We start from the raw sequence: 14,719 nt of genomic DNA, 5'->3' as shown, positions 1-14,719 counted from the left end.
TATAATATATCTGTTAGTTTTCTAGTCTAAATTTGTTTTTTACTTTGTTATTGTACTCTCTCTTTTTTTTTTTTTTTTTTTTTTTGCCACCCCATGTGGCTTGCGAGATCTTGGTTTGCAAGCAGGGGTTTGGGCTGAAGCTCCTATGGTGGGAGCTCCAAGTCTGAACCACTAAACTAACAGAGAACCTGAGACCCCAGGGAATATTCATCAGAATGAGGTCTCACAGAGGTCCTCATTTCAGCACCAGGACCCAGCTCTACCCAACAGCCTACAAACTCCAGTGTTGGAAGCCTAAGGCCAAACAACAAGTAAGACAGGAACACAATCCCACTCATAAAAAAAAAAAGTGAGATGGCAAAAAAATATGTGACAGATGAAGGAGCAAGGTAAAAACCTATAAGACCAAATAAATGAACAGGAAATACGCAATCTACCTGAAAAAGAATTCAGAGTAATGATAATAAAGATGATCCAGAATCTCAGAAATAGAATGGAGGCACAGAATGAGAAACTACAAGAAATCCTTAACAAAGATCTAGAAGAACTAAAGAACAAACAGAGATGAACAACACAATAACTGAAATGAAAAATACATTAGAAGGAATCAATAACAGAATAACGGAGGCAGAAGAAAGAATAAGTGAGCTAGAGACAAAATGCTGGAAATAAACTGCCGAGGAGCAGAATAAAGAAAAAAGAATGAAAAGAATTGAAGACAATCTCAGAGACCTCTGGGACAACACTAAATGCACCAACATTCGAATTATAGGGGTCTCAGAAGAAGAAAAGAAAAAGAAAGGGTCTGAGAAAATATTTGAAGAGATTATGGTCCAAAACTTCCCTAACATGGGAACAGAAAGAGTCATCTAAGTCCAGGAAGCACAGAGAGTCCCATACAGGATAAATCCTAGGAGAAACACACCAAGACACATATTAATCAAACTAACAAAAATTAAATTCAAAGAAAAAGTATTAAAAGCAGCAAGGGAAAAACAAAAAATAACATACAAAGGAATCCCCATAAGGTTATCAGCTGATTTTTCAGCAGAAACTCTGCAGGCCAGAAGGGAGTAGCAAGATATACTTAAAGTGTTAAAGAGAAAAACCTACAAACAAGATTATTCTACCCAGCAAGGATCTCATTCAGATTTGACGGAGAAATCAAAAGCTTTTCAGACAAGCAAAAGCTAAGAGAATTCAGCACCATCAAACCAGCTTTACAACAAATGCTAAAGAAACTTCTCTAGGTGGGAAACACAAGAGAAGAAAAAGACTCACAAAAACAAGCCCAAAACAATTAAGAAAATGGTAATAGGAATATACATATTGATAATAACCTTGAATGTAAATGGATTAAATGCACCAACCAAAAGACACAGACTGGATGAATGGATACAAAAACAAGACCCATATATATGCTGTCTACAAGAGACCCACTTCAGGTGTAGGGACACATACAGACTGAAACTGAAGGGATGGAAAAAGATATTCCATGCAAATGGAAATCAAAAGAAAGCTGGAGTAGCAATACTCATATCAGATAAAATAGACTTTAAAATAAAGAATGTTACAAGAGACAAGGAAGGACACTACATAATGATCAAGGGATCAATCCAAGAAGAAGATATAACAATTATAAATGTTTATGCACCCAACATAGGAGCACCTCAATACATAAGGCAAATGCTAACAACCATGAAAGGTGAAATCGACAGTAACACAATAATACTAGGAGACTTTAACATCCCACTTTCACCAATGGACAGATCATCCAAAATGAAAATAAATAAGGAAACACAAGCTTTAAATGACACAATAGACCAGATAGATTTAACTGGTATTTATAGAACATTTCACCCCAAAGTAGCAGGATACACTTTCTTCTCAAGTGCACACAGAACATTCTCCAGGATAGATTACATCATGGGTCACAAATCAAGCCTCAGAAAAGTTAATAAAATTGAAATCGTATGAAGCTTCTTTTCTGACAACAATGCTATGAGATTGGAAACCAATTACAGGAAAAAAACTGTAAAAAACACAAATACATGGAGGTTAAACAGTGCACTACTAAATAACCAAGAGATCACTGAAGAAATCAAAGAAGAAATTAAAAAATACAAAGGAACAAATGACAATGAAAAGATGATCCAAAACCTATGGGACACAGCAAAAGCAGTTCTAAGAAGGAAGTTTATAGCAATTCAATCTCACCTCAAGAAACAAGAAAAATCTCAAATAAACAATCTAACCCTACACTTAAAACAACTAGAGAAAGAAGAACAAAGAAAACCCAAAGTCAGTAGAAGGAAAGAAATCATAAAGATCAGAGCAGAAATAAATGAAATAGAAACAATAAGAAAACAATAGCAAAGATCAATAAAACTAAAATCTGGTTCTTTGAGAAAACAAACAAAATTGATAAACCCTTAGCCAGACTCATCAAGAAAAAAAGGGAGAGGATGCAAATCAATAAAATTAGAAATGAAAAAGGAGAAATCACAACAGACACTGCAGAGGTACAAAGAATTATAAGAGACTACTACAAACAACTATATGCCAATAAAATGGACAACCATGAAGAAATGGACAAATTCTTCGAAAGGTACAATTTTCCAAGACTGAACCAGGAAGAATTAGAAAATATAAACAGACATATCACAAGTAATGAAATTGAAACCATAATTAAAAATCTTTCAACAAACAAAAGTCCAGGACCAGATAGATAGAATTCACTTCACAGGCGAATTCTATCAAACATCTAGAGAAGAGCTAACACCCATCTTTCTCAAACTCTTCCAAAAAATTGCAGGAGAAACACTTTCAAATTCATTCTATGAAGCCACCATCACCCTGATACCAAAGCCAGAAAAATATATCACAAAATAAGAAAATTATAGACCAATATCACTGATGAACATAGATGCAAAACTCCTGAACAGAGTACTAGCAAACAGAATCCAACAACACATTAAAAGCATCATACACCATGATCAAGTGGGATTTATCCCAGGGATGCAAGGATTCTTCAATATATGCAAATCAATCAATGTGATACACCACATTAACAAATTAAGGAATAAAAACCATATGATCTTCTCAACAGATGGAGAAAAAGCTTTTGACAAAATTCAACACCCATTTATGATAAAAACTCTCCAGAAAGTGGGCATAGGGGGAACCTACCTCAACATAATAAAGGCCATATACGTCAAACCCACAGCAAGCATCATACTCAATGGTGAAAAACTGAAAGCATTTCCACTAAGATCAGGAACAAGACAAGGATGTCCACTCTCGCCACTCTTATTCAACATAGTTTTAGAAGGCCTAGCCACGGCAATCGGAGAAGAAAAAGAAATAAAAAGAATACAAATTGGAAAAGAAGTAAAACTGTCACTGTTTGCAGATGACATAATACTATACATAGAAAATCCTGAAGATGCCACCAGAAAACTACTAGAACTAATCAGTGAATTTGGTAAGGTTGCAGGACACAAATTAATGCACAGAAATCTCTGGCATTCTTATACACCAACAATGAAAAATCAGAAAGAGAAATTAAGGAAATAATCCCACTTACCATCACAGTAAAAAGAATAAAATACCTAGGAATAAACCTTGCCTAAGGAAGCAAAAGACTTGTACTCAGAAAACTATAAAACACTGATAAAAGAAATCAAAGATGACATAAACAGATGGAGAAATATGCCATGTTCTTGGATTGGAAGAATCAACATTGTGAAAATGACCACACTACCCAAAGCAATGTACAGATTCAATGCAATCCCTATCAAACTACCAATGGCATTCTTCACAGAATTAGAACAAAAAATGTTACAATTCGTATGGAAACACAAAAGACCCCGAATAGCCAAAGCAATCTTGAGAAAGAAAAACGGAGTTGGAGGAATCAGTCTCCCTGACTTCAAACTATACCACAAAGCTACAGTAATCAAGAGAGTATGGCACTGGCACAAAAACAGAAATATAGTTCAATGGTACAGGATAGAATGCCCAGAGATAAATCCACACACATATGATCACCTAATTTACAACAAAGGAGGCAAGAACATACCATGGAGAAAAGACAGCCTCTTCAATAAGTGGTGCTGGGAAAACTTCACAGCTACATGTAAAAGAATGAAATTAGAACACTACATAACACCATACACAAAAATAAACTCCAAATGGATTAAAGACCTAGATGTAAGACCAGACACTATCAAACTCTTAGAGGAAAATATAGGGAAAACACTCTTTGATATAAACTACAGCAAGATCGTTTTTGACCCACCTCCTAGAGTAATGGAAATAAAAGCAAAAATAAACAAATGGGAGTTAATTAAACCTAAAAGCTTTTGCACAGCAAAGGAAACCATAAACAAGACAAAAAGACAACCCTCAGAATGGGAGAAAATATTTGCAAATGAAACAACAGACAAAGGATTAATCTCAAAAATATACAAACAGCTCATGGAGCTCAATATCAAAAAAAACCAAACAATCCAATTAAAAAATGGGTGGAAGACCTAAATAGACATTTCACTAAGGAAGACATACAGATGGCCAAGAGGCACATGAAAAGATGCTCAACATCACTAACTATTAGAGAAATGCAAATCAAAACTACAATGAGGTATCACCTCATACCAGTCAGAATGGCCATTATCAAAAAATCTAGAAACAATAAATGCTGGAAAGGGTATGATGAAAAGGGAACCCTCCTGCACTGTTGGTGGGAATGTAAATTGATACAGCCACTATGGAGAACAGTGTGGAGGTTCCTTAAAAAACTAAAAATAACTACCATATGACCCAGCAATCCCACTACTGGACATATACTCTGAGAAAACCATAATTCAAAAAGAGACATGTACCACAATGTTCATTGCAGCACTATTTACAATAGCCAGGACATGAAAGCAACCTAAATGTCCATCAACAGATGAATGGCTAAAGAAGATGTGGCACATATATACAATGGAATATTACGCAGCCATAAAAAGAAACGAAATTGAGTTATTTGTAGTGAAGTGGATGGACCTAGAGTCTGTCATACAGAGTGAAGTAAGTCAGAAAGAGAAAAATAAATACCGTATGCTAACACATATATATGGAATCTTAAAAAAGAAAAAAGTACTGATGAACCTAGTTGCAGGGCAGGAATAAAGATGTAGACATAGAGAATGGACTTGAGGACACAGGTAGGAGGGGGAATCTGGGGTGAAGTGAGAGTAGCGTCGACATATATACACTACCAAATGTAAAATAGTTAGTTAGTGGGAAGCAGCAGCATAGCACAGGGAGATCAGCTTGGTGCTTTGCGATGACCTAAAGGGGTGGGATAGGGAGGATGGGAGGGAGGCTCAAGAGGGAGGGGATATGGGGACATATGTATGCATATGTCTCATTCACCTTGGTGTACAACAGAAACTAACACAGTATTGTGAAGCAATTATACTCCTATAAAGATATATTTAAAAAAAAAAACACACAATGAGACACCACCACCTTATACCCATTCAGATGGCTCTTATCAAAACAAAAACAAAAACAAAAAAAACCACAGAAAACAACAAGTGTTGGTGAGGATGTAGAAAAATTGGAACCCTTGTGCATTGCTGGTGACAATGGAAAATGGTGCAGCCACCATGGAAAACAATATGGTGGTTCCTTAAAAAATTAAACATAGAATTTCCATTTAATCCAGCAATTCCACTTCTAGGTATATACACAAAAGAAGTGAAAACACAGACTCAAACAGATATTTGAACACTAATGTTCACAGCAGCATTATTCACACTAGTGAAAAGTGGAAGTAACTCAAGTGTTTATAAAGAGACGAATGGATAAACAAAAAGTAGAATATACATACGATAGAATGTTATGCAGCCTTAGAAAGGAATGAAATTCTGACGCTTAGTAACAACAAGTCTTGAAGACATGATGCTAAGTGAAATAGACCAGACACAAAAGGACAATATATATTGTATGAATGCACTTATATGAGGTACCCAGAGTAGTCAAATTCATAGAGACAGAAAGTAGACTAAAATTTTCCAGGGGTTAGGGGTAGGGGGTAGTAGGAAATTATTGTTTTATGGGTATAAAGTTTCAGTTTGGGATGATGAGAAAGTTCTGGAGATGAATAGTGGTGATGGTTGCACAACAATGTGAAAGTACTTAATGCCACTAATATGTACAGTTAAAATGGGTAAAATCTTATGTTGTGTATATTTTTCCACAATTAAAAATATAAAATTTTAAAAATTATTTGTTGAAAGATTTGAATGAATGTTTTTTGTTGCAATTGCCAGGAATTTTAATATTAAATGAAATAATTATGACTATGATTCCTTCTTTTCATAATTGTGATTTTCTATTTTGATGATCATTCTAGACAGATAACTCATTATAGATCTTTTTGGTAAGCACGCATGACTATAGATTTTTAGAATATGAATAAAAAACAAAGGGAAAAGAAGCCATTTTGTTTTCAACCCAGCGGAAACTCCTGCTTTGGAATTCTACAGATCTTTGTTCACACCTTCATTATGTAACTTCGTACATCTCATGGTAATTTGTTCCTTTTTCTGTTTTTCTCAATAGTCTATATGCTGAAGGCAGGCTACGTCTTAGTCAATCCTATGTCACCCAAGTTTAGCAAATTTACTGGCATCATCAATAATTAATTAAGGAATGTGTCTTATCCTGAGATACAAGGATTCTAATTCAGAATGGTGGCTGAGAGAATAATTTGGGGGAACAGCAACTGAGGGAGATTGCTGATTAATGTCAACATTTTCCAAAAACTAAGAGGTGAGGTTAACTGCAGGGAAAAGGGGAGCAGGCCTGGGGTCAGGGATTTGAAGAGCATACATGCCATGTCTTTAAAGTAATCCTTACTTTCTGTGCCATCTGCTTCTACTTGCTCTTCTCTGGGTTTCTGTTTAAATTTCATGTTTCCAAAGTACAGGATGGCTCCAGTGAGTTTATAGGATCCGTACTTCTCATCAGGAAGAAAGCCCAAAATGTCCATGGCTTGCTGTAAAAAGAGAAGCAGATGGCCAAGTCTTCATTTGCCTAATGGCTGCAGTAAGCACCTCACCCCCGCTGTGTGTCACACCTCCCTCCACTCAGTGGGCTGTGGGCTGCCAGGAAGACAGATCACCACAGCCCTGAAGTGAAGTGTGACAGCTCTGTTCAAAGCAATGCAAATTGGCCCTGTTGGTGCTTGGTCACCCGCAGTCTGCTTATCCCTTTAAAAGAGAATTAGGAAGCCTTATGACTTGACTTGTTTAATTTCCAGTAGTTTTAGAACTTTCCTCGGCTGCCCTGCCCCCAGCCTCTCCTTTCCAATAATCTATCATTAACTGGCTATATGAGCTAAATTATTTTGCCTTTCATGGTTATGGAAGAAAGTAGCACCATATCTGATAGGTTGCTTATTTCTGGGATCCCATATGTTCTCCCAACTTTATTCCAGATACATTTTAAAGACTGGCAAAAGGAAGTATTTAAGAAAAGAAAAACCATGTCACCAAAGAACAGCATCCTAGGAAGCCACTGCACATGGTAAGAAGTGTGTTCTCACACACTCCAGGAGGATGGAAATCGGTACAATCTTTCTAGTGGTTAATTTAGAATATGTATCAAGAGACTATAAAAAATTCATAATCTTACCTAGTAATTTCACTTTTAGGAATCTAGCATAAGGTGACTCTGATATATAGAAAAAGCACTCACCAACAAAGACATTCACCACAGTAGGAAAAAAAAAACAAACCCACAACCTTGAGTCTAACAGTAGGAGAATGATTAAATAAACTATAGAATTAATGTCTGATAAAATATTAAGTATCCATTTAAATGTTTATGAAGTTTGTAATAACACTAAAAATGCTTAAGAATAATCAAAAACGCAAACGATATATCACATAGCATACGCAGTATAATTATAATCTTTGATTTAAAAAAAACCACCAAAACAACTATGTAACAACAATCCCAAATAGAAAAAAAGACTAAAAACAGTGGTTGTCACTGAGTTGAAGCATCTTCCTACTATTCCATATGTACCGAAGTCACTATATTGACAAAATAAATAAGTATAAAACTTTGGACAGAAACCATCCTGGAGGGGCTCCTTCCACTCTCCACCCCCAGGGGAAGGAAGGTCACTTCTCCAGGACCCTTTGGAAGAGAGGAGATCTGAGATGCTTTCTTTCATTTCTCATTGCCATTACCAGACTTTGATAACTAACAAGCCTTACATCTGTGGCCAGCAATTCTTCAGCATCATCCGAGCTCTCCAGAGCAACTGCTCCATGAGAGCAAAAGTGAAAGTCAGAGGGATTTTCAGACACCAGGAGCATATCTGCAGTGGGAAAACCATCAGTTAAACAGCTTAAAGAAATCCACAAGGCTTTAGAAAATAAGTGACCAATATTCACAGTTTACTCTTACGGCTTACAGCATACTTGTAAACGAGCCAAAATAAAATCCATATTCTACACCCAAACCTCTGCAATCAATTTCTGCCCTCTATTAACTTGTCAGTCATGTGTTAATGCCTCCCAAGAGAAGACCAGGCAGGCCAAATCTGAAAGCAGATTCAATTGCAGCAGCTTGAATTGGTGTGCAAAAAAAAGATAATGCATGTTGGCGAAACTTTGAAAACAGGAATTTGGCCTAGATACGTGGTTGAGGGCCAGAGGACAAAAAGTGGTTTGTAAATTATAACAGGCCTGAGCTTCAAAAGCTAGGAAGCAGGCCGACCCTGGGGTCAGCACCCAGGGAACATTAGCAGTGTAATCCTGTCACATCATGTCCTCCCTATTAGGAGGCTGAGTCTGTCTTTCAAGGGATCCATAAATCAGCTACTGTGTTCAGTGCTGCACCTCTGATATGTCTAAGACTCCTGACGTGATTCACTTAGTCAGGAAGCATAATGCAGGCTGAAGCCAAGGCAAGCTGTCAGCAGCACATCTGCAACCGAAGTGGCCAAATCACATTAACCTCTTAAAGCCTGACACTCGCTCCCAGTGGAGTTTTTTGAGCCAATCAGAGTTTTGTTTAGCACTCAGTGAAGTGAGGCTCTATTATCCTGAACCCCAAATCTCAGAAACAAAGAAATTGGGCTACGTGAATGTTCATAGCAGCTCTATTTGGAAACAACCCAGATGTCCATCAATAATTAACAAAACATTGTCTATCCACACAATGGATTATTATTACTTAGCAAACAAACGAATGAACTATGAATATGTGCTACAACATGGAAGGATCTCAAAATAATTATGCTGAGTGAAATAAGCCAGAAAAAGAAGAGTATATACTGTATGATTCCATCTTATAAAATTCTAGAAATGCAATCTAATCTATAGATTGCAGAAAGCATATTAGTGACAGAAAACATATTAGTGGTTTTCTACGGACTGGGTTAGGAGAGGAGGGCTTGAGGAAGTGAGAATGGGCAGGAGGGAGGGATTACAAGAGATAACGAGAAAACTTTTGAATGGATACGTACATTATTTTGATTGTGGTGATGGTTTCACCTCATAGATACATATGTCAATACTTACACTTAGGTCAATAATACTTTGATAAAGCTATTGGATAAAAGTAATTGGGCTAGCCCAAAAGAAATCAGGCTGAATGCAAGTACAATATATAACTTAAATAGAAATATAATTCATAATAATTTTTTAAAGTATTTACTTCAATGGTGATTCAAATGTCCCTGAAATGTTACTACTTCTCAGGAATCTCCTTATATTCTTCCTTATGCTTCACTTTATATCAACAAATATTTGTTTGAGATCCAATAATATGCCAGGCATTATTGTAAGTTTTAGGGATATATTAGTGAAAAAAAAATCCCATTCCTGCCCTCATAAAGCTTATATTCCAACAGGAGGAGACAGAAGTAAAAAAAAAAAAAAAAAAGAGTAAAATATTTGACATGTAAGATAGTAATTGCTATGGAGATAAATAAAAGCAAGGAAAGGGAGTAAAATGTGTTGGAGATGCAGAGTTGCAGTTTTTAATAGGGTGATCAGGGAAGGCCTCCACAAGGTCAAGTCTGAGATATGGGAGAGAATCATGGATAAGTAGGGAAAGAATGTTCCAGAAAGAAAAAAGCCAATGCAAAGGCCCGGGGTGGAAGGTTGCCTGGGATTTTGAGAGGCTACAGTTGGTCAAAGAAGGGGTAGATCATGAGGTCAGAGAGGCATCAAGAGTGTCTCACAGGCTATGTTGAGGATTTGGGCATTTCTGGTCTATGTGAGCTATGAAGCCATTACAGGTTTTTGAGCAGAGGAGTGACATGATCTGATTTTTTTTTTTTTTTAATTTACTATGGCTGCTGGTTAAAGACAGAGGGACAGGGTGGGAGCAGGGATACCAGGAAAGGGTTAATTCAGGAGGGAGATGATGGTACTTGACTGGGAGAATAACAACAGACACGGTGAGAAGTAGCCAGAGCTTGGGTTTTGAAAGTAGAGTCAACAGGATTTGCTGATGGACCAAATGAGAATAATGTGGGAGAAAGGCTGATCAAGGATAACTCCAAGGGTTTGTGCCCAAGCAAGTGGAAGGATGGAGATGCCTTCAGCCAACCTGGGAAACACTGTGGTAGGAGCAGGTCTCGCGGGGTGGAGTTCAGGAACTAGGCTGTAGGCATATGAAGTTTGAGACGCCTATTCAACATCCAAGCAGAGACATAAAAGAGTCAGTTAGCTATCAGTCTGAAATACTAAAGAAAAGTCTGGACTTATGATCCAAATTCACAAGTCATCAGATAGAAATGTTTAAAGCGGTCAGTCTAGATGATCTATCACCACAAGATAGAGCCAAGGACTGAGCTCCAGGGCACTCTGAAGTCATGGACTGGATGAAAGAGAGAAACCTGCAAAGCTATGCCCAGAGATTTAGGAGAGAAACAAGGGAGGGTGGTATACTAGAAGCCAAGAGGGGGAGATTTTCAAGGAAGAGGGAGTCAGCAGGGGTATCAAATACTGTCCCGACTGTATACTGTCAATAATCTCTCTATATATTCTATTGCAAGGTTCATTCATGACTTTACTGATGACTCTCAAATCTACATTTATTTTCTGAGCTCCAGACCTAGTCTCCAACTTCCCATTGGACATTTCAATGTGGACGGCCATAGGTAGCTTAAACCCGACATTACCACAACCAGATCGATGATGTTTTCCTTATCTTCCCTGAAGCTATTCCTCTTCTGTGGTTCCTTATGCCAGTGAATGTCACCACCACACCCAGTGCTACATCTGAGTGCTACAATGTCCTGTCCCTTCACCTCCTTCACAGCTCAGATACAGACATCATCTCCATGTCTTTCAAATCAAAGCATTTGTTTAATCTTTTTTCTCTACCATAGGTATATGCTATGGGAGGACGTAAGGATACAAAACTAAAATAGTCCTTTCCCTCGAGGAGGCTAGAGGAATCACACACCTAAACAGTGCAGGAAACACTGCTTTGTGTCTTTAGGCGGTGGGGCATGTTTCAGTGGCTGACTCGTTAAAAAAAAAAATCTACTTTCCAAGATTGCTTCGCCACGAATTACCTGTTAGATCATTCTAGATCAACCTTTTATAGAATTTTCATTTTACTCTCATGTTTATTATGTCATTTTTGATCATTTTCATCCTGGTCATGATGATCAAATGTGCTATATCTGACATTATTTTCTGCATGGTAAATATAGGAAAATGGAAGGCTAGAAAGGCTCACTACTTGCCCAGGGTCAAATTAATGATAAAATGAATATAGAACACAGTCTCTAGTGTTTCTGTTAGACTACGCCACCCACTACTGAGACCTGTATGAGTAAACATGACGGGATTCCATTTCCTCCTTTGTCATAGACGGAAGGAGGGTCTTACTTCTGTGCAAGCTCAACACTGGACAAACACAGAGGGAGACAGAGCAGGGGGCAAGAACGCCACATGCCCAAGGACGAGAGGACCAGGTGGAGGAAAGAGCCAAGATTCAGGAGGGGGCTGGTAATAAGACAGAATGGTGAGCCCAAGTGCTATATATGCATTTCTCCCTCAGCCTCTCCCCGCTTCCAGATGCATCATTTCTGCACGTCACTCAGCACGCCCGATGGACTTTCCTTCTATCTCCTTACAACCGGAAACATGGCTGCCGCAATGGTAACCATTCCCTGGAGCAGCTGCCCTCAGCATAAAGTGGTGGTTCCAGAGAATGTCAAGGCTAGAAGCATGAATGAGGAACTCTGAAAGGCCTTTAGATCAAACATCTCCCCCACCCTGGGCCTTATCAAAACTTATTTTCAAGGAACAGTAAATTTTAACTGGTTTGAGGCTTGAGGATATCTCAGAGGAGTATCATGTAAACGGGGATTCCTTTATTTAATTAATTTCTTTCTATCGCGGGAAATGGCCTTGAGAGAATGAGAAAAAAAACTAAATGCATTTTTATGAGACACTATTGGAGTCAGAGAGACTGTCTAGGCCAGTAAGGGCCCACACGGAAGATTGTTGACCAGGCTGGGGCACCTGGAGGATGGGAGGAGGCAGACGGGGAAAGGGGGTGTGTCAGGAAGTTTGGGGGTAGGGCAGAAAGAGAGGGGATGAGGGGATGCTAAAGGTAAAAGTCAACTGCTTCACAATTCCAAAAAGTGCAGGTGTCAACCGTTATACAGGCTCATTTCTATGGCCCACTCTCCAGTAGGAGATGCAGAGAACCCATTAAGGGTGAGTGTTTTATCACTCAAGGCTTTGTTTCATGTCATCCTGACATTAAATTTTACTTTCTGAATGGCTGAATGTTCTCCAAGACAGTGCTCACTATGGAAAGGAGTGAAGCTGACACTGGGCCAAAAATAAACAGTTTAGGATCTCACAAATGAAGTTCTGTAGCTAGTGCCTCTATGCCACATCACCCGTCATTACCTGTTCCTCAGTGCTGCCGTGTACAGCTGAAGAGGTTGTGCACTGCCCAACTTCAGAAAGAATCATTCACATAGTCTGTGGTTTGAATTGCATTCTCTGGAGTTGGGAAGCACACAATCTGCACAATCATACACACATCTTATGCCCGCTAATAACCAGTGGGGAGAAAGTGAGTAAAGATATGAGACTAGTTCAAGAGAGACTTAATGGGTAAAGAGGGTAAACTGAATATGCTCCAGAATAGGAGGTCCCGACTCTGACCATTTCCTTCCCCAGAGGCATTCAGGGCACCAGTAGACATTCTCAGGCGCACCTCTTGGCAACCACCACTGTGTATTACTGTCACTTTATGGAGTGAGTTCTCAGAGTATTAGGCAAAGTGTCAAGGATTCTAAGAGTCAAGGACTTGTTTCCTGACCTCCCCTCCTGAAGTTTACACAACAGTTGAATAGCAAGAGTGAGCATGATAAATAAATATAAAGAAAAAAATCAAATAAAAGAAGAGAAAAAGGAAGATATATGCCAGACCAAGATATACAGATGATGCTGAGAACTAAAGGATTTCAAGGAGCCTTATCTGAAGGGACTGGGGAAGTGGGTTCTAGCTGTACCTGGAACAAGGATCAGCCTTAACTGAAAGGAAAGGGGAGATGAGATCTTCCAGGCCAGGTAGAGGTTAAATGAGGACTGGCTCTGGGATGACACATCACTCCATTTCCTTGGCTCCTTCAGTGGGTGGCCAGCCTCTGCTGTCATTTTTCACACCCGATTCGTTTGTCATACACAAATCCTCCTATTTTTGGAAATTTGGACACAGTCCTCATACTGCTAAGCTCTGCCCTCTTGTGTCACTCCTCAGGACACTCTAAAGCTCTTCTTTGGCAGCCATGAATAGAAAGAGTTTAAAATTTTTAAATACCCCCAAAGAATGACAATTAGTGCCATAAACAAATGAACTGACAATACCCAACCTGCACCACCAGATGTCAGCCTTTGTACACTAATCAATTTCAGCAGCCCACAGACTGACCAAAGTACATGAATTCATGATAAGCATGAATTTTCCATAGCAGCCCAGTCTTCAGATGGTTCTATTAGTAAACAGAGAAGCTCCAAAAAATCTTGCAGTCACTGTTGGCACTCACATTGGACCCTATGTGTCAGATACCCTGCACAGCATAGAAATGAGTGTCAAGAATGTTAGATTTGGCAGGGCTAGTCAAAGGAAGACCAAAAAAAACAACAACAACAAAAACCCAAAAACAACCTGTTCCAGGGTTAGGTAGAGGGAAGGTGGGAAAGAGAGTAGATGCTGCTTTCTTATCACCAGCTGCACCCATGGCAAAAATAACTGTCCAGTTTGTAGAGCTTTCTCCATTTGGTGAGAACAATTTGGAGTTGAAGACCATGTAGTCAAAATGCTGCTGGATTTATACCATACTTCATCTAGGCATAATGAGCTGGGGGGGATTGTTCCCCATCAATTTGCTCACCTGGATCTCCAATCTCATCCCACAGTCACTCCTGTGGGAGTACCGTTGTCCTCAGTGACAGATGCAATACCTTTGAAATCCAATCAGCTTGTCAATCTCCCCTTCCAATGACTTTCCATAGCACTCGAGATGTAAACTCTCGTCATAACCTGGAAGGTGCTGCTTGGTCTGACCCAGCCTATCTGCCCGTACATTACACCCTCCACCCCTCCATTCTGCCCCCCACGATGGCCATTGTTCTATTCCAAGAATAAGCCAAATGCATTCCTGCGT

At 38.8% G+C, this 14,719-nt stretch overlaps 1 protein-coding gene across 1 annotated transcript in view; it reads right to left on the bottom strand.

Moving 5' to 3' along the window:
• MYH15 (myosin heavy chain 15) overlaps positions 1-14,719 on the bottom strand; it is a 182,889-nt gene that overhangs the window by 148,520 nt on the left and 19,650 nt on the right. Inside the window, 2 exon segments of the mRNA XM_068545552.1 lie at positions 6,913-7,051; positions 8,280-8,383. Coding sequence (XP_068401653.1) covers positions 6,913-7,051; positions 8,280-8,383 — 243 coding nt within the window.

The sequence above is a fragment of the Eschrichtius robustus genome, chromosome 6, assembly GCF_028021215.1.
Source record: "Eschrichtius robustus isolate mEscRob2 chromosome 6, mEscRob2.pri, whole genome shotgun sequence".
Taxonomy (NCBI): domain Eukaryota; kingdom Metazoa; phylum Chordata; class Mammalia; order Artiodactyla; family Eschrichtiidae; genus Eschrichtius; species Eschrichtius robustus.
This window is presented reverse-complemented; position numbering and strand designations above follow the sequence as displayed.